Source organism: Microsporum canis, genomic scaffold, assembly GCF_000151145.1.
Source record: "Microsporum canis CBS 113480 supercont1.4 genomic scaffold, whole genome shotgun sequence".
Classification (NCBI taxonomy): domain Eukaryota; kingdom Fungi; phylum Ascomycota; class Eurotiomycetes; order Onygenales; family Arthrodermataceae; genus Microsporum; species Microsporum canis.
In genome coordinates this window covers 1,256,639-1,276,807 of record NW_003299166.1, presented here as the reverse complement: position 1 = coordinate 1,276,807, position 20,169 = coordinate 1,256,639, and the positions used below count along the sequence as shown (strand labels likewise).

At 47.2% G+C, this 20,169-nt stretch overlaps 5 protein-coding genes across 5 annotated transcripts; 1 reads left to right on the top strand and 4 right to left on the bottom strand.

Annotated features, from left to right (window-relative positions):
- Positions 1 to 1,241: 1,241 nt before the first annotated feature.
- MCYG_04478 (RING finger membrane protein) lies at positions 1,242 to 6,135 on the bottom strand (the record flags this gene model as incomplete). The annotated part of the gene is made up of 2 exons (XM_002846695.1): positions 1,242 to 2,764; positions 2,823 to 6,135. The coding sequence occupies 2 exons, from the start codon at positions 6,133 to 6,135 to the stop codon at positions 1,242 to 1,244; spliced, it is 4,836 nt and encodes a 1,611-aa protein (XP_002846741.1).
- Positions 6,136 to 6,900: 765 nt separating this feature from the next.
- On the bottom strand, positions 6,901 to 7,631 carry MCYG_04477 (uncharacterized protein; the record flags this gene model as incomplete). Its single annotated transcript, XM_002846694.1, has 3 exons — positions 6,901 to 7,051; positions 7,124 to 7,392; positions 7,602 to 7,631. 3 exons carry the CDS (start codon positions 7,629 to 7,631, stop codon positions 6,901 to 6,903), a joined length of 450 nt encoding a protein of 149 aa, XP_002846740.1.
- Positions 7,632 to 8,843: 1,212 nt separating this feature from the next.
- Positions 8,844 to 14,084, bottom strand: MCYG_04476 (Fum19p; the record flags this gene model as incomplete). The annotated part of the gene is made up of 10 exons (XM_002846693.1): positions 8,844 to 8,927; positions 9,095 to 9,122; positions 9,198 to 9,953; positions 10,015 to 10,411; positions 10,505 to 10,563; positions 10,608 to 10,771; positions 10,865 to 11,175; positions 11,247 to 12,988; positions 13,049 to 14,015; positions 14,069 to 14,084. 10 exons carry the CDS (start codon positions 14,082 to 14,084, stop codon positions 8,844 to 8,846), a joined length of 4,524 nt encoding a protein of 1,507 aa, XP_002846739.1.
- Positions 14,085 to 16,488: 2,404 nt separating this feature from the next.
- On the top strand, positions 16,489 to 19,278 carry MCYG_04475 (conserved hypothetical protein; the record flags this gene model as incomplete). Its single annotated transcript, XM_002846692.1, has 4 exons — positions 16,489 to 16,634; positions 16,711 to 17,201; positions 17,259 to 17,436; positions 17,490 to 19,278. 4 exons carry the CDS (start codon positions 16,489 to 16,491, stop codon positions 19,276 to 19,278), a joined length of 2,604 nt encoding a protein of 867 aa, XP_002846738.1.
- Positions 19,279 to 19,508: 230 nt separating this feature from the next.
- On the bottom strand, positions 19,509 to 20,075 carry MCYG_04474 (DUF788 domain-containing protein; the record flags this gene model as incomplete). Its single annotated transcript, XM_002846691.1, has 2 exons — positions 19,509 to 20,015; positions 20,067 to 20,075. 2 exons carry the CDS (start codon positions 20,073 to 20,075, stop codon positions 19,509 to 19,511), a joined length of 516 nt encoding a protein of 171 aa, XP_002846737.1.
- Between the last annotated feature and the right edge of the window lie 94 nt (positions 20,076 to 20,169).

The window sequence follows — 20,169 nt, the reverse complement described above, 5'->3', positions numbered from 1 at the left end:
CCAAAGCCCTGAAGAACATTGCTGCCTGGGGCCGGCCAATCAGGGACTAGGAATTCATGCAGCCTAAATCAGCCACGGAACGGAATAACTATCCATAAAAAAGAAAGCGTTTGCTTAGCCTCATCACGTGCAGGAACTTGAAGAATAAGCTTAATGCACGTACTCTCTGTAGTTTAGGGCAAGAGATTAGGACAAAGCTCTCTAAGAGATCTGTCACAACACTGAGATGAGGGTAAGAAATTCGCCTTGCATAGAACACCAAGAATAGAAATGATTGTAATTTCGAGCATATATCTTTTGGTGGTTAGGGAAGGCACTGATAGCCTAAAAGGAGGAGAAATACAAAGGAAGCAATGATTAGGTAGACTTATTTAGGAGAATATTCTTTATCAGACTTCGGCTGGTGGTTACTAATTGAGAAATACAATCATCACCATAATTAGTTCGGTGAGCTTATTTCAAACGACGGAAATCAGAAAAGTTGGCCATTGGTACAGAATATTCACGAAGATACTTACATCGGCTCGAGTGGGTAAAAGTAGGAGCATAGCGCGCACAATAGAAGGATACAGAAATATTATCTATAACAGCTGACCCGGGCTAGAACTGGTAAGGGGAAGAAGGCGGAGAATTAGCTAGAGGACGATATCTAAAATCTTGGGCGCCCCCCGCATATTCCACCTTATTTGCTCATTTGTTATAGATCGGCAATATAGCTGTGGCTAAAATCGCCTGCATTTTCTAGTTATACCCAAGGTAAGGCCCACTACCTATGAGGAGATCGTTCCTTGGTATGAAGGGGATGACTGTCGAAAGTGATAAGGCTGAAGAGCCGCATCACATGAAACAAGAAATTTTGTTTATGCGGAGAATACACTAAGCTAGTGCTACCTCGGTATAGTGACCAAAGCCTGTGACCTGATTATATAATACATACAAACATCGAGTTATTGAGAAAAGCAAGCACGTGACTTGTATAAGTTATTATATTGAGGTCAGGTTTTTTGGCCAATAGCATTAAGAGTTTGTATCCATACATATAACCTATCTGCTGTTTTATTGAGAATGAGGAAGTCATTGGCAACTCCAACGATATTGTTAATTCTGCGTGAGAGTAAGCCTCCTAGAGGTACAATTTCAGAGATCCCCACCGACACAGAAAAAAGAAAAGAAAAGAGAGAATATCAAAGGCTATTTAAGTGCAAAACCGGAAACAATATATTTATACAAAATGGAGATGTTCATGAAGTAATCATCCTCCTAGCCTGGCCAACATTCCTTGCACGCTTCTCGCCCAGATTATGAAGCCGTTCCCCGATCATATATACATCATCTCTAATGCTGACTCGCCAAACGCCAATCTGACGTTGGAGAACATGTACCCCCCGGACAAAAAGCATTAATACCAAGAAAGCGGGATAGGAATATCGATAAACCTGAGAGTGGAATGTAGCAGATGACTCGGAGAAGAGAGTAGAGTTTAGGATAAAACCGATCGGGAGTGGGCACACAGTGGCAATGAGTACGACAAGGGCTGCGGGGATAAAAAATACCCTCGTTGCTAGCCAGATATCAGGGTTGGTCCAGCCGTCACGAACTATACCACGCAGCGCCATGGCAGATAGAGATAAGGGTTTTCGGAGCAGGAATCGAATTGCCATCCGAACGTAAAGGATTCCAAGAGTCCAGTCTTGCACAAAGTAAATGATGTGCGTCTCCGATGGGCTTAGATAGGTGTGTAATGGAATCAATAGGTAAAATTCGGTAATGAGGGCGAAAGCTGAGGGAAGGAATAGTCCTACTACCGCGGCTAAGTATACGACACGGAGAGCACGAACAGCTAGGTTGCAAGTTTTGTATAGAAGTTGCTTCGGTGATCTCATGTACGGCTCAGCGCCTTCATGGAGAGCGTCAGTTATTTTATGGAAGTGTAGGTATCCATAATACACGGTTCCAAAGGCGTAAACTCCTGCTGATAGCGCGTAGATATCGTTCACACGGATATGTGGCGGGAACATGAACGACAGCATCCGACGCCCAATTATGAGAGGAATTATAGTAATTCCAACACCGGTAGCTGCAGCAAAAACCCAAAGCAGTAACAGGAAAGCAAAAATTCTTGCTCGGAAATTTGGCGGAACGTAAACTGGTGAGTACATCTCGTTCTTCTTCCCATGGCGACCGTCATCATTATCGGGATTCCCATCTATACGTTCATTATTTTCATTGACTTCCACGAATACTTGTTCCCCTTTAGGTATCCTCACTTGGTCCGAAGCTGGTGCTCGAACGAATCTTCCGTTGCGAAGGAAACGCCGAGGCCTGGGTTTTTCTCGGGTAAACAAGCTAAGGAACGCCTCTCGCCACGTAGGATATTCAAAATACCCTTCCTCGTCAGGTTTTCTGTCTCCAAAGAGGAAATGCGTAAGTCTAAGCATTCGAGCGCATTCATGGAACCACCAGTCATATATTTTATGTAATCCGTCCGATGGTTTGATTGCTCTAATGGCGACAGGCATCACAAAGTTGTAGAAGAGAAGATCAACTGGAAACTCTAGAACTGGTTCATTCGAAGACCAGTAAACGGGGAGAATACCGCTGAATGTAAGCGATAGGCCCCAAACAACCCCACCAAGGCAGATAATCACCAGAGCTCCATACACTAGGGCGCTAAATGCGATCTTCCGAAGTTGTGTAGTGATGTTTCGTTCAAGTACATCACGTACTGGGTGGAATGTAGGGTCATCAGGGTCGCGAATGAAGTCTGCCAGGGTTAGTACCACTTTTATCGTTAAAATAATGATAGATGAATGAAAACTTACAAAGCACACCGCTGCGCATAATTTTCCGACACATTGAGACAAATAGCGCAAAGTGAAACATGTAGCAAGTTCCGATGAACCAATGGACGAACAGAGACGTTAACGGAGATTCCAATGTAAATGCAGCTCGAGATGCAAATAGGCCGTTCCCAAAGAGAGGTAGTAATGCAATATCTAACAGGATACCGCAATATAATGGGAAAACTATCATTTCGATCCCAATTATAACAATGACCTTCATTACACCACCTGCTTGACGAAGGATTTCAGCAAGCGGACCATCTCCTATTTGCCCATCACGGCGAGTCCCAGATATAATACCAGATATGCGAAGATAAGCAATACCGAGGAGAGAAGCAAAACAGTAGCCTAGGATTATGGCAATCAGTCGATCTTTGGAGCTCCAGCGACTTAACTCATAACTTGCGGACGTGGTTGAGTTTTGAATAAGGGTATCGGAAGTTGACCAATCTGTTAATCCATTAACAATGCCAAAAACTTCTCCTAGGCTCTTCAGCAAAGTTAACGCTAGGCCAGGAGCCTTTGGAAGATCAGCCAGAAGGAAGCTTTTAACCGCCAGGAGAGGCTTTTCTGACTGAATTATGCTCAGGGGTATATCATGTAGTAGAGCCTTTCCGCCATTAAAGAGCATATGTCCTAGATAGGCAAATCTGGCTTGATGTAATTTCAGCGCCTCGTGTGATACGGCGGAAAACATAGGAAGGTCAGTTTCATGAAACGTAAACATGGTCGTGATAAGCCCAGTTAATCTCTGGCTACTTCCTTCCATCAAGGATAGGGAGGCGAAAGTAATGGAGTTAGCAGCAGAGAGTTTACCGAGACTCGGGAGGAAAAGGCCTAGCTGTGCCAAAATCGCCCGAACCAACACATTCATGAGATAGACTACATATGCAAAGCATCCGAGGATTAGGTCGACAGTGATATCGGCCAACATTGAGATAGCGGTTATTGGAACTCGGATGAATAGTCCAACAGGGTTGACCAGCATCACCAAAGCGATTTTACCCCAAAGATAAGGAAGCCATATACCAATGGAGACGGTAAATGATATCAACAGTGCGCTGAAGACTGCGTTTTGTAGCAGACCAAAGAGAGGGCCGTGCATTCCAATAAGTTCCATAACGCCCTCAAGGTCGTCTACATCTTCAACAGCTTCAGCATCATTGCCGTCCAGAGCATCATTAGCTGGCGCTGCTGCACGGCCACGATTGGCCGCTTCATTTGCGTCACCGCCACCCCGCCTATGCCGTTGGTGTTGTCGAATAAGGGCTGGTTGAGGGTCAGCACCGCCTTCCTCGTCTTCCTCATTTGGAAGCACAATTGGAATGGCACCCCAAAAGAAATTAAACATCCTATCGAAAATATTCCTTGGCGGAATTATCGGCGTATAAAGTAGCTCTTCTCTAGGGTAAGCGGGCTGAGTTGGAGAATCAGGATGGGATTCTGCGTTTGTATCTCTCTCAAGGGCCTCATCATCCCCTAACGCATCTTCAGTATTGCGGGCATTAGCAGCAGTGCCTGGAGGGGTATCATCATTGTCATCATTGCCTGATTGAGAGCCCGTGGATTGGGCATCTGGAATATGAGAGTCCACTACTGCTCCCCCTGCATCTGAGCCATCATTTTCGTAGTGTGGCACATGAGTATGATTTTCGTAGGCAGCGGGAGTTGTTCGTGATGGCTGATAGCTTGACTCCTCAGCAGGGGAGGTATGTCCCTCATCAAAGTCAGGAAACCTCCATTGAGTAGTCTGTCCACTAAATGGGTTGAATGGTGGTATATTTTCCCGCGCGGCCATGGGTTCTCTTGTAGTAGAAGGCCCCTGATCTGGTTTCTCGTCTTGGTCTTCTCTGCCCTCATTCTGTCCAAATTCTGTGAAGTCATGACGAGCCCCAGCTGATTGATAAGTGAAATTTGTCTCTGGTTCATCCCACATGCTAGGACGGTTGGAGGCATCAGCTGGTATCTGAAAAGGCCGGTTATGGTTATGAAAGTTGCCGCGGAATATTGGTGGATCTTGGCCACGAGCATTATGAACATAAGGAGAGTTCTCAGGATATGGGCCAACGTAATTGGGGGCAAAAGGGTTAAAAGTTTGTGTATCAGGTAAGGGATTCTCGTTGAAAACGCCTCTTCTTTGGGTAGGGGCATCGCCAACTTCATTTTCAGGTTCATGATCTGATTCCTCCAATTGATGTTCGGGCCCAGGGGCTTCGTTTTCAGCAACAGCTTCCTCTTCCGCCTCTTGCTCATGCACCTCCTCTGCAGCCGCATGTTGTTCCATTGCGCGATTAAGTAGTTGGCCAAGAACTTCTCCCTCGCCTTCTGGAAGGTTGATAACAGGTTGCTGCTGGACAACCCATTCCCTAATTAAGAATACAAGAATGAAAGATATAACGACAAGGAGTGTGATAAGCTGACCTTCCAAGGTATCGATAATGATGTTGTTCAACGCAGGGGAGGAGGTGGCGTTGTTTAAGAAGGCCATGTCCGAAAGCCATGATGGCTGTCGTATGCGCCTAATTGTTGTTGCAGAAGCTGAGTTATTCGCGCCGGAGGGCGTAGGGGCGGAAAAGGCGTTGGAGAGGAAAGTTTTTGCAATAGAGTATATCAATGGCTCACCAGTGGAAAAGTTGAGCATTGAAGGAGCACTTTGCGGTTGAGGGTTACCGACCAGAGGGCTAGCCGTGGCCATTGACATGCCGGGTACGTCCCACGCAAGAGTTGGTCTGGCAGGAGAGGTTCCATGGGCAGCAAGCCAGGCTACACTCCTATTGGCAACTGCCGAAGCAGGTCTCTGTATCGTATCCGGAACGGGCCATCGTCCATCTGCAAGCCAAAACAGGCCCCGCCATATCGTCCTCATCGACCACGGGAGCAGTCCGAGCCAAACAAAGGCAACCAGACCAAACCGTAACCAGGTAAGCAGCGCTCGACAAGCATGCAAAAAGAGCTCTTTCAGGAATACCGGTACCGGCAATTCACTCGGCATATTCGGGTCATAAAGTTTCGTAAATCTAAAGGGTGTCTTGCACAGTTCACAGTGTTTCTTTTGTGAATGAGAGAGCCACTCCATGAGACAGTTCTGATGGACGAATTTGATGCTCCCACTGCACTTGCAGGGGTAGAAGAGCTGTTCCTCCTCAGTCCCTTCTCCACGGCATATCCGACATGTATCCATTTCATCCGCACCTCCGGTCCTGTTCCCATGGTTGGTTTCGAAAGCTGGGTCGTTCATGATGTCAGGCGTGTGCGGCCTGGCTCCTGCCAGATCCACGCCATCCCAATCCATGCTTACGAAGCTATCAGTCGTTCCCAGGAGAGGTCCACCAAGTTATGTCTTATCCCGATGGCCTACCACGACCATCAATCACTTCAGTGCTGCGTCACTGCCGACGGAACGGAGACTTGTGTGAGGTGGCATGAACAATATAGCTCTGGCTGCTGTGGGAATCCGGATCAACATGGGCTCTATTTACCAGGTCAGCATTTCTGCATCTAGAAGTGGGGAGGTATGGTAGTTGCGATGCCCACCAGGCAGTATTTGGCCCTGAAGATAGTGACGTATAGCCTGATATCAAGTAACAAGTTGTTCATGTCGTTGTCTTTTTCTGGTCGATTCGAAGAAGGCGTTGAGGATGACTAAACATGTATCATTGGTAATTTATTTGTATTTAGTGCGTAATACCACCATCAGATAAGCAAACCTTATCGTAACCCATCGTATTTACTTCCGCTATTACATCATCCTGCTTCCTTCGACGACTGCACTAGTGTTGAGAAGAACAGAGAGGAGAGACAGGCAACTGACGCGATTTGAGTGTGTGATAGAGGTTTATTATCTCACTTATTCTATTATCACCTAAAAGATAGGCTTCTTAATTACGGCTATCCTTGTATTATGATGAGTTTTCCCCTCCCACTGCATGCTTTGTCTTACCGCCTTTGACTAATAATTAGAGCCAGCCTTTCAATTAATCGAGATAATCAAAAATCAGATCTTTTCAACCCTTTGCATGCTCATATCATGCAATGCAAGCCCTAGGAGGAACAGTCTTCACTTCCTTTTCTCCTGCTCAAGCTCCTTACGTCTCTTTTGAAGCATTGCATTCTCTTTCTCGATCTTCCAGTCATATACCCCGTCTACTCCTGACATTGTTTCTTTCCAGTCTACTTCAACCATTTGCAAGGGGGCCTTACCATTCGATCTGCATGAAATATTTCGCTAAACATTCGATAATCGGGATCTTATTAACGCTGATATATCCTACCCGGCATACTTTATTATCGATTGTATAGTAAATGTTCTTAACGCGATAAAGGAGCACTCAAGCCTCGACTCCTTCGTCACCCAGTCTCGAACATGCTCGTCTATCCAGTGAAGAAAGGGAGATTCAAAATCTACTAGCATTGGCTTGCGGGAACCATGGTTGATTGAGTCGAGATCAGTTATTAGGAGAATATATGAAGACGCGCCATGATCAGGGACGTTATCACCGATGGTATCTATTATTCCCGTATACGACTCATCGATAAACTCGTCAAGAATCTAAAAAAGTGAGTAGAGAGTCCACTAGTACTCATAAATATATATCGTATCTCTGAGGGTATTTTGGCTGTACAAAACACAGGGTACATCATGACGCCTCTGGAGACTTGGTCGACAATGGTGTGTTCCTCTTCCTAGCGCTGCCTTTCGCTCATTCTCCTTGTAGTCACAGGCATTGTGTCAAATGTAGAGCGTCAGTCGATAATAACCTCCAGGTTTTCTAGAACAGAACAAGCCATTTTATATTAGGTGTCCCGGTTATATTATTGATATCTTTAAAACTTGGGATCGTTCTCCGCTATTTATATAAAAGAGTTAACAGGCGCTATGGGAGTTCTAAGCAGTGGTCGGCGGATAGGCTGTGTACCTAGTCTATAGAATAGGTGGAAGGAATGAAGACATAAGGTAGCTGTAATTTAGTAGAAAGCGGTTAAACCCCCTATAGAGAAGCGAGAATTTATGCCGAGTCCTAATAAATCTATCTTCTACAGTGGGGTTGGGCAGGGATAGTAGTTATTGGTCTGGCTCTGGCCTCCACAAGTTCACCTCGTAGTCTTCCCTGTGGTGAGTGTTCCTAGGGTCCCCACCACTGGCAAGGTTATGTGGCTTTGCATGGATATTAAGGCAACGTTCTCTAACTATTCTCACCAACCACCCTCTCCTCCACCATCTACTTCCTCCCTCTTCCTCTTCTTCTCTTAATGTCGAGCTTTTGCTGCTGCAGCAGGGTTGGAACCACGGAATGCCGCGAGATCTTCGCCTTTGATACCATCAATAGTTAATTAACTATGGTATCCGATACCTTTGGCCTTCTCTACCACATGGCCTAGGACACCACCTTGATCTATTCCCCGAATTCAATTAGCTATACCCTAGGGGATATGATAAAGAGTAAAATATACGTACGCTTGCTCTCTTTTATTGCCGTCTCACGCGTGGTAAATGGGTCGCCTGGCTCTCTGAAGCGCGCGGGTGGTTCCTCATCTATGGCCATATCTGACCCTCTCTAAGTCTCCGAGGGTAGTAGTGAGGCTGGCCATCCCATATTTTCAACGTATTCTCGGATATTTTCAGCCGTCTCCGGTCGATCTCTATCTTTATGTGTTCCGCCATGCTGGTGAGTTGAATGCGTGTGTGTTTTCTTGTATGGGTAGTGCTGTAGTTGGCGTGAGATGTTCTGAGATACTCTGCATTCCTTCTTAAATAGCTGTTGTTTGCACTGCTGCATTCACTACCAAGGCTATTCACTCTACCATTACGTACCTCAAGTTCTGCTAAAGGATTCACGAATGGTATGGTATACTATACCCCTATTCTTGTCTATTGATGCCGTTATCCAAAGAGTAACAGTACATAGACGGGCGTCTACTGTGCATAAGAGAAGAGACACAAGCTGTTCTAGAAAGGATAAGCCTCAGCCATGCTCCTCCATATATTATATTAGCTGATGCCTATATTCCAGCAGTATTTATTGGGCTCTCGCCCCCAGATATGTTGTGTGCGTGTTGGCTCAGTAATATCGACTGAAATGAACCCTACAAGTCGTAGTTAAGATACTTAATGATGATGATGACGAGTAAACAGTTCAGCTCTTCTCCTATGCACTCCAGATCACTGCTCGAAAACGAGAGAGCTTATGGAAATGGGTAGTAAATACTCTGGACTCTGCTCGTTTTCTACCCTTAACTATATCTATGCTTACTTTGCGGCCGTGGCAGATTCTCATATCACTATATAAGAGATGTGCGTATGGTAGAAAGACACGGCAGAAGACAGCTTATAGCAGCCTTTACTCCAGCACTTACTACTTCGACCCGGCTCTCACCAACTCTCCAAATCTAGTTCCCTCCTGTCCAGCCAACACCATTGGATTCCCAACCTCCGCAATCTCTCCTTTGTCCATGACAACGACTCTATTAAAGTCCATGATCATGTCTAGCCGGTGACTAACCGCCACAATGGTATAGTCCTTAAATTCATTCCTAATAATCTCTTGCATAGCACGCTCCGTTTCTTGGTCCACACTTGAGCTCACTTCGTCTAACAACAGTATACCGCCCTGTGGGCCACCAGCCTCTATCCCCAGGTTCCGCACCCGGGTGCGTCGTCTCAGCAGTGCGCGTCCAAGTGACATGAGTTGTCGCTGCCCCGCGCTGAGAGTGCTCGCGTTCATCTGTGCGTGCAGGCCTCCACGCTCCTGGACGAACTGCCATAGATCCACGGCCACAAGAACAGCCTGGCATTCCTCAGGCGCGGAGACGTTGAGCGGGTCTAGGTTAGCCTGGAATGTAGAACCATCGGGCAAAAACACGGCTTCCTGAGGAACTGCAATTATACGCTCACGAAGAGTAGGCCGGTCTATACGGTGGAGAGGCAGTTCATCAATGACGGCATTTCCTGCGGTCTCTGGGAGAGGGTCAAGGAGCTTGAGCAGTAGAGCAATCAGACTTGACTTGCCACTTCCAGTACGGCCGCAGATGGCGACCTTCTCACCTGAGTTGATGGTTAGGTTGATATCACGGAGGGCTAGATTGGGTGGGTGTTCCGTTTCATCTTCCATACTACTTAGGGCGTTAGCTTATTTAACCAGTGGATGTGATATTCGCGGAAATATTGCCTTACCTATAACTTGCGGAAATACCCTTCAACTCCACCACACCGTTTCGCGGCCACTGTTGAGGAGGAACAATATCCTCTTCCTCCTTGTCTTCTGGCTTCACGCTTTCGTTGAATGTCTTCAGTCTAGCTATTGCCCCGATAGATGTTTCTAGCCTAGTGTAGAATATGACAATTCCGGAAAGGTTCTCTCCAAAATGCATGAGGGTAACCAAGGAAGCACCAATAAAACCAGAGTTAGAGTGAAGCCGAACAGCAAGAGTCGTTAGTCCCGCTGCCATTACCATGACTACGAGGTCAAGGACGAGGTTAAGCCACTGTTGAATCATAATGAGGAGATACGCAGGTCGTTGGCTAGAATTGATCAGGCGAGCATTCTTTCGGACGTCGTAGGGAAGGAAGCCTACGTTATGTAACTCCAGTGTTAGCAGACCCTTCAACAAGACAACATTTCGCAAAGTACCTTAATAGACGGGGTCTTTATCACATCACTCACCGAAAGCTCTCAGAGTTGTAATACCCTTTACAGTGTCAATGAAATGCGTGCTAAAAGAACTGGATTAATATATAGCATAACAATCGCCTGGTAGTAAACTTACTACAAGGGGCTTTTAGCCTCGAGGTCTAGCAACCTTAGCTGCCTGGAAGTCCGTAGATAGAACCTTTGCACAAGGTATAGCAGAGCGCCGATGAACGGATAGCTTATAGCCATGTACGGAGACGAACTAAGAATAACAGCTGCTTGTCCAATTGCTTGGAAAACCTAGGACCTGTGTTAGTTTTCCTTTGTGAATTCGCCAAAGCCGAGTAACAATGTCACCATAGACTTTTAATGGGCATTAAATTACAGACTTACACAAAACAAAGTATTCAACAGTGAATTTGGCAGCTCTGTGTCTATAATATTCAGGTCTTGCGAAAATAGATTTGTGATGACACCGGTATCTGTTGCTGTGAAGAAACGTAGCGGTGCTCGAATTAGTGTTCGTAACGCATCTTGGTGGAGTTTGGCACCCGCTTTCTTCACAGAGACAACGAAGATTGCGATACCGAGGAGAAGCAGCGACATCATGCCACATAACTGGAGAAGCGCATAGATCCCCGCGTAATAGGCGAAAGAGTGAGCTGGATGTTCCGAGTAAACATCACTAGACCAGTATTTGAGCCCTACAATAAGCGGAATTAGCTAATGATATCTATGGTAGGCTCTATTAGTGTTACTGCCTTGGTTAACTCACAAATTGTTGGAAAGTTCGTGAAGAAGCCCCAAAGGGTAGCAAAAACCAAACTACAAAATGCCAGGGATATCCCCATGCTCTTGAAGTAATGCTTGTATACTGTTGCATCGCCAATTTTCCGCGATTCATCGGTGTCTGGCGGGGGGGATGATGTGTTGGTCGTCGTGGTGTGAAGCAGTTCTGGTTCTGCCTCTCGTACATCCTTCTTTGAGATTATTTTCTCAGACGAAATGTCTCTGTCAGAGGATCCTTTTAGTCCCAGACGTTGAACATACCCTTGACAGGCCATCAATCTGTCAAAGTTACCTTGCTCAATAACGGTACCGTTTCCGAGTGCTAGTATGTAATCTGCTGCGGGCAGATGCCTAACGCTGTGAGTGCATAATACGACCGTAGAGCGGCGTCGTCTGAGAAGTCCATCTGGCCCGAAGACTTGTTGAAAGACATGTTTCTCGGTATCCGCATCTAAACCACTGAAAATATCGTCCAGCACTAGTAGGTCGGATTGCAAATATAGAGCTCGCGCGAGGGAAACACGTTGTTTCTGACCGCCAGATAATGTGATGCCATCGGATCCGATGTTCGTTCCATCGCCCTGTGGGAGTGTTTTTAGGTCGAAATCCAGAGCTGTAGCCTCGATGACTTCGGCGTATCTCTCATTATTGAATGGAGAGAACCCCACTATGTTATCCCTAATCGACCCGTTCGAGAGAAATGCAGTTTGGTCACAGAACCCGACGTGGGGGAACCTGGAGCTTAAAACAACACTACCGTTGCTAAAAGGGATTTCTCCAAGTAGTGCCTTGCAGAGCGTGGATTTGCCTGAGCCAACTGGTCCGACGACGATGGTGAGCGAGAACCGTGGCACTCGAATGTTTATGTCATGCAGGGCGAATTTGTCCGCTTCCCAGCCAAAATTTCCATTCCTAATAATGACAAGAGGATGTTGTTCCCCGTCCGGTTCTGGGTTAGACGAAACTGCCGTACCCACTTGGACCTTCTCTGAATTCTGGCTCATAGCATCAAGAACTTCGCGAAAGTCATGGCGAGTCTCACATTCCAAGAAGGCCTGGATACGGCCTAAACAGGCCAGTCCAGAGATGAGCTGAGGGATAGATTCGAAGATCTGCGACAGCGGCGTAGTCAAAAGCAAAAGCCAAGAAAGGCTCGTGAATATCTTCGCAGCATCCAATTTCCGCTGTGCAAGCGCGAAGGTTAGCGGTGAGCTGACCAGTAACGGGGTAAACCCTAAAAGAGCCGCAACGATGGATATTTTGCGAAATCGGGATCCCGCCCCCAGCTCCTCTACACGCAGGTTTTGCACGAAGTCGCTGACGGAGGTAGCTAGGCCAGATATCTTCAGGTTCTTTATATTGGAGATGATTGTGGCTGTCAGTCCGACACGCTTCTGGACTCCTGCCATCCAGGCTCTCTGAGAGTCTCCCGTGAACTTCACCAGTATTGTCAAGCCGGTAAAGCAACATATAACAACCCCGATTGGCGCGACAAAGACTATACCAAGTTGGACATATAACATCCAACTAGCGAGAGCAGCCTGGATAATGCTCGCCCAAACATCGTGCAAAGCCCTGAAACCGAAGTTGATTCGCTCTATATCGGTGCTCATTAACGTAAGCGCAGCGCTGTCATCTCCAGTCCCGATCCGAGCTTTAGTAGCTTTGATGAAGGTCTCGGTGACTAGTATCGACCTTGCCATAGTACGCATTCGGTGATGGAAGTACCTGTATTGATTGCATGAGTGGCAGATCTTTGCAAGCAATTCATTCGTGGGGTTTACTTACCAGTAGAAGGCTGTTGAGATGGCAATTCCCGAGTAAATTAGTATACTAGCGCCGATGAAGCCGTACCCAACGTTCGCGTCGATTGTAGGCTGGGCTAGGTGGTCCAGCAACCTTTCGATAAAATACGGTTGGCAAAAAACGAACCCAAGAAGCGCCAGGCGTGGAGGTATAGGAAGTATAAGAGAGACCTTCAGTGTGCGAATCAGAACTTTCACAAGACCGAATTTGTCGCCCCTTAGCTTAGAGTAATCCATGTTTTTGGAAAACTTCTCGTGGAGCGATTCGCTGTTCAATGAGCTATCAAGGGGGAAGAGGTCCTGCATTGTTAAAACCTTCCTATATCCCTCCAGGAAGATTTTGTTAAGCCAGGAGAAGACCCCAAGGGAGAAGATTCCGCTCGTCTCCTCTGGGCTATGCTCCTTCTCATCCCAGCTTATCCATCTGGACTTTCGTTGGGCTTCTAGCAGCAATATGCCAACCTTCAATGCTACAGCAGCACAAAAAATACTACTGTAGATAAGTTCGGGCTTATTATCTGATGATAGAAACAGCGTTCTTGCCTGGGCTGCGTCTAGGAGAAGGGTTAAAAACAAGTAGCTATTCAGTAGCACGGACGGCCTGGGGCTTTTGCTATGGTCGAGAAGGCTCAACATTATCATGAGTAGGGCTGACATAGACTTAAGCACCGAGGAAGCTATAAACAAGCTGGTTACATGGAAGGATCCAACCACGCCCAAGGTGAGGAGTGAAAGTTCAAGTCCAACGTAGGCTGTGATAGCGACCTGCAGTGATTTAATCAGCATAAATTGAGACTGTACATCCCATATCGTGCGGTGCGTACCAATTTGATGATTTGAAAAACCGGAGCATTCACTACGGTGGGCTTCCGTGCCTGGGAAACCGACCGCCATAAAGATGTAATGATGAACAACGCGGATGGTATGATTGAGAAGAACAGCTGCTCGAACTGTATGTTAAAGTCAAAATGCTCTTGATTCAGCTGGAGCAGGTTACCCTCACCAGTGGAGAACGGCATCTTGAACTCTTGAGCGCACTGCCTTCAGTTAAAGCTGCTGCTATCTCGTTCTTTGAGAGCTCGATATGGTCCTGAGGCTAACTCAATACTAGACTAGTGGACACGATGAAAAGATCAGGCAGACAAGAGGTTGTTACGGGGAATAAAAGGGAAACATGGTAAATGGAACTGCGCGCGACAGCCAAGCAGGCAGCAACGGCCAACTGGTTACTGCGGCCAAGCAAGCTCCATATCCAAATTGCACCAGGCCGGGATCATTGAATCGCGACCAATTATTATTATGCCCATAATGTTGGGGAATTGTACTCCGCACTTTGCGCGAAACTCGCAATTATTATAGAGAGTATTTTGGTACCCTGAATGAATGACATTCTTGGGTGACAGTTTCCTGTCTATAAGACTTCAGATAGTCAACACCAAATATCAGGTTCTCTTGCCTCCCACCTTCGTTATATCGGGTGGTTTATCATCCAGGGTGTGCCGTGGCTATATCATGGGTGTTCTAGCGGACGTTCCAAGGGCACATGTGACGGTAATATCGTATGGCCTTTTATATATATCAAATATGCGCTGGCGCAGCAAATGATGATTAGTTGAATGAGATAAATGCGTATACAGGGGTGTATTCGTGTATTTGGATGAATTTGTAAAGCCTACAGACGAGAACATCTGCCCTAGAATATGCCGAGCGAACAAGTACGCTGACTAAGCACAACAGACGGATACTTTTCTATATACTCATCAACTGTTTCTATTGCTGCCGTAGTTCCGCCGATTGTGCCTCGTAAGTAGCAGTAACTTGGAGATGCATATTTCTATATTATACACATTGGCACTATGCAACAAGAAGGGGTCGATGATATTGAAGTAGCCTGATGAGATGCTGACTAATAACCGCACTATATCTGATGCGTCCATGGTACGAAATCATCATCCAATGTGCCTCTTCACGCCAATATATCATAGACAAAGATATTCCTTTTTCCCTACACAACGACTTTCCAGTTATTTCTCCGAGTGGCGATGTGAAGGTTGGATCGATGAGCATTTAGTCGAAACCCTCGTGCTGTTCTCACCATGATGCTTTTACACATAGTAGCTTCCGAACGCGCTTCGATCTGCCTCAGTTGTAGGGCTTCGCAAAATTAAGCACAAGTATAAGCAAAATAGCCTCGAGAAGGCTATTCACTTCTGGAAGAACATGGTGAAGCCTCTAAGCGCCACATCCATACTATAACTTCTCAGTCTACACTTAAAGCAAACTCCGATTTAATCCGTCTCGACTTTCCCACAGCCCGCGCTTGACACCTAAGCTCGTAACCAACATATCACTACCAGCACTCTATGCCGCATGGGCGCTATTTCCGCGTAAGATCACTAGACTATCCTGACACATGCTACTGGAACCAATAGCTGGTTGAAGTTCACAAGACGGCGCCTGATGTTCTCGATTTCGACGGTCTCCCCCATCCTCATGCTTGAACGGCTAGTCAATGCTCCTAGGAGACCTTAGTAAGAGCCCTGCTAAAGTGAAACAATATAATATCCAGTGTCGTCTAGAAGATAAGTAACCTTGTGATGGCGGAACCTGGGCCTAAAGATTTATGTAGTAGTCACCCGTTGATTGCATCACAACCATTTAGGCGTAGTGAAAGTGCTCTATAAGCTAGAGAACGCGGGACCCCCATATAACCGCTAGATATTACAGGGACAAAGAAGGATAATATAGGATTAAAGTAGAATACGTGCTTGTTATAAAGAGGAATCTACTAATAAGGATACCTTGTACTTACCTTAAGAAACCACCTATCACACTTCTTTTCTATAGTTCTTATAGTATCTACCATATATGTATACGAGGTTTCTACTATATGCGACTTACTATGCGACGGACGACGATGATGTCAGACGGAGAAACTTGCCACATCGGGCGAGATAACATGTGATTGTGGATCCCGAGGCGGCACGCGCTTTTTAGAGTTTGGCAGGGCAAGAAAGGCAAAAAAGGCAAAAAAAAAACATGATCTCAACTTGCATCAAAAGAAAAAGGTTCGAGATGGTGAAATATCGTCAATAGGGCGAAAGACGAACACGAACGAAAGAGAGACGCGATTCGACGCCACCGCAGGGACTTGGACTTGCTGATCGTCTGCGCCAGCTTTTTTGCCTTTGCCTTGGATGGCGCAGTAATAACACGACTTATATCAAGCTTACTCATGACACGTCTTTAAAACGGCGGACCGCGACCATTTACGAACCAGATATTCAGCTCTTCTGGACACTGCGAGGTACAGATCTAAGTGTGCTGGATGAGATTTAGCGGGCAGCTGCCGGTATTGCGCTGACGATTCGTGCTTGCCACGACGGCTGGTTGGAGGTAGCGTGGCCTCAAGCTATAGCCACGATGGATTCGGATGCAGTGGAAGTGGTGGACATTGAGGAAGATGCATACATGGCCAAGCCAGTCGCGGTGGACAGGCACTGGAGAGTCGAGAAGAAGAAGAAGAAGCCATTTAGGCCAATCCGGAGCACGATAAGTGCTCTCTTACGGTACGTTTACGTGTTGTTTACCAGAGAAGGGAGCTCAGATGCGCAAGCGATAGTTTACTGATGCTTCAAAATCTAGGCTCTTCGTCTGGTACTCGATCTTCACAGCGCTGTTTCGATGTCCGTCGTCTGTTTTCGAGCTTGACGACCAGTCTCCTCGAGTCTGCAAACCGTACCTTGTCGCAAGGACGCACCTGGAGCCTCACATAGCCCCATATTACCACAAGTACGGCGAACACCACGTCGAGAAGCTCCAGCCTTACGCGCAGTCTTTCTATGACAAGGCTGAGAAGATATATAATCCCACCGCGCGATTTTTACATGGTGTTTACCAGGGCTATGTTTCTGTGTACGTGGAGCAGGCTACAGAGCTAGCAAAGTCACAGTGGAACCAGCGAGTATCGCCACACATCGATCCTCTACAGAAGCAGGCCACCGACTACTACGTCTCGTCTGTTGATCCGCACGTCAGGACGGCGCAATCGATCGCAGTCCCTTACATCCGGGTAGCTGCCGCACAGAGCATTCGCATCAAGGACAACTACCTCATCCCATCTTATATCAGCTCTCGTCCAGTGATAGAAAGAGCCTGTGCGGCTGTTCATAACTTTATCATCTCAACCATAGCGCCGTACACGCGGAAAGCATGGTCTGCCGTCTTTGTATTTCTCAACGGCACCGTCCGCACACAAATCACACACCTCTATTCGGAAAATGTGGAGCCACAGCTTGTTAAAATCGGGGAGAAGCTGGCCAGCTACCGCGAAGGACGGACAATTCAGCACGTTAATCTAGAAACTGCTAGGTAAGTCATCGTCTGGCTTCAAGTAATTTTTCTTGCACCTAATATTCGTCTAGTCCTATAGTCCAGGTGCCCACCTCGGCAGATAAGCCATCCACGAAGAGCACTACGGAGTCAAAGGCTACACAAGTTTCGTCTGTGGAACCTCCGGCTTCTACAAAGCTGACCCCCGCTCAACAGTCAGAGCTAGCGCGCGAAAAGATTTCGACAGATCTCAAGGCCTGGAAGGAGAGGACTGAAGCCTTGGCCAAAAAGGGACGCGAGCACGTCCAAGAACAGGTCCGTCAGGAAGTTGAGAACATTTCGAATAAGCAACAGTCATCGGGAAACACTATCCTTGGCTCATTGCAAGTTGTGGTTGAAAATCAGCTATTCTCACTAAAATCGGATTTGTACGCCATCGTACAAGCGATCCCTGAAGAATATACTGAAGAAGATGAACAAGAGGCGCATGACGAATTCCTACAGAGTCTAAAGGAGTCCAGTCTCATCATCCGGGAAAACGCACATCAGCTTCGCCTCTGGTTCCATGAGTACCAAGATACGCTCACCAAAGCCGTCACCAAGACTGTAAATACTACGCTTGACGTTCTTGAAAACACCCGTGAGCTTGGTCTGCAGGAAATCGGTATGCGCTGGACATCCATTGACGGTGTTACATACAAGGACTGGGCAAACTTTTACGATCTGAAAACCAAACTTGGGGAATGGAAAGATGATATTCGACAAGCTGGCTTGCAGCATGATAGCTTCCTTGCTGCCAAGAGCGCCGGTGATACTATCGTTGCACGCGGGATGGACATTGCACAAGACGCCGCACAGCAGCTGTCTGAACTGAGGTCTATTGGCAGGCTGAAGATTGAGGCCAGAGAAACCAGCAAGAGCCTCGATGTGGAGCATATCGACGAAGAGATGTTACGGGAAAGGAGGAAGTATATGATTACAAGTGTAACATTCTCTCCTGCCGCCACTCCATCTCCATCCGAGACTAGTGCTACAAGCTCTGTTGTTGAGAGTCTTGAGGCTGAGGTTGAGACTCCTCAAGGTGATAATGATGGCCAGCAACCCAAAGCTGCCGTCTTCGATGAACAGTCTACTTTGTCAGACGAGTCTCTAGAAACTGAACCGAGCCCCGAAGCCCCCTTTATCATAGAGGAGACTTCAACCGAAGAGACGCCAGTTGAATCCCCAGCCAACCTGCCACTTACAGAGGAGGAGCCTATCTCTTTGGACGTGCCTGGTGCGGCAGAATCATATCTAGATGAAGTGATAGATTCCATTGATAAGGAGCAAGAGCGGTTGGATGTTGTCCACGAGCAAGACACCACTGAAGCAAGCCAAACATCTTCCTCAACTGCCAGCTCAATCTCATCTCCCGCTCCCGTCTTCGTGACGCAGAAATTCGACGATGCAATGCTAGAAGACGATGATATCTCCAGCGAGGCTTCATCCGCACCTGAAAGCCAAGATGTCCATGAGATCATCGGCTCAGCAACAGACGAGATCGTCTCGCTCGTTGGCTCTGCAAGGACGGAGCTAGCGGAAACCCCTGTTCCAGAAGTCGAAGCGAATGCTCTCCTCGAAGATACCAGCACACAGCTCGACGGAGTGATATCATCAGTTCAATCATCCATCAGCTCGCTTCAAAACCTGCCACCGTCTTCATCTGCCACTCCTGAAGAGCGCCGTGAATACTTCGATGGCGAAATCGCCAGACTCACGGCCGCTCTGGAGGCTGCGCAAGCCGCTTTGCTGGAACTGAATAAACCAGACAGCCCAGACGACCCAGGGCAGACACAGGAGTCTGCAGCCCCCAAAGCCCCCGACGAAACTACCAACGAGTAGATAATATTGCTATATGCGGCAACTATCTATAAAATGAGTCTTTCTTTGTGATATTTATGATACGATACCTTTCCTTATGCCGGCGACCTTTCTTTCGTTTCTCATCCACACTGCCTGTCTCAGCTGTATTATCGTTAACCAGGGCGAATGTATTTTATGATATTCCATGTATTTTTATCTATCTTCCTATAATAGATCATATTCGAGTCTTTCTCCGTATGTCATATAGCCTATCTGTACTTCACTTTCTGGCCTCTCTTCTCCAGTTTCTTCTGCCTCTTGCTCTCAGCCTGTCCGGCACCTTCGTCCACATCCATCCCGGCGCCAGGCAGACCCGACTTGACGCCCATAAACGTCGTGTAGGCCAGCCAGATCGAATACAGCGGCACAACCACCCACAACCACCATCCGTAGTCTCCGAATATGCACGCCGCGCCCATACACCCCCAGGTCCAGTAGAGCACATCCCAGCAGTACTCCGTCAAGCCAGGCGCATCCAGGTCTTCTCCCGGCGACCTCAGCGAGCCGTTGGCCGCATCGTAGCGCGGCCGTCCCAGCCGTTCAAAGTAGAACTCGATCACCAGCGTAGGAGCCGTCAGCAGGGCGTACTTTGTCAGAGACGCCGGACGACCGAAGACGAAGTGCAGCAGCAGCAGGATAGCATGAAGTGAGGCCGTCGTAATGTGTGTCCGCAGCAGTAGAGAGGTATTTCGAGCTGCCAGCGTCTTTGCTGCTTTCTACCTGCCGTCAGCCTTTGTATCAGTTGGCGCTGGAGCAAGCCGGCTCACCTGTGCCATCTCTATATCCTCTTCCACCGTGTATCCTCTTGTCTCTCTCGACCTGTCTAGTGGTTATCAACAACCAGTTCATGCAAAAGTGTTTGTGGTTCAG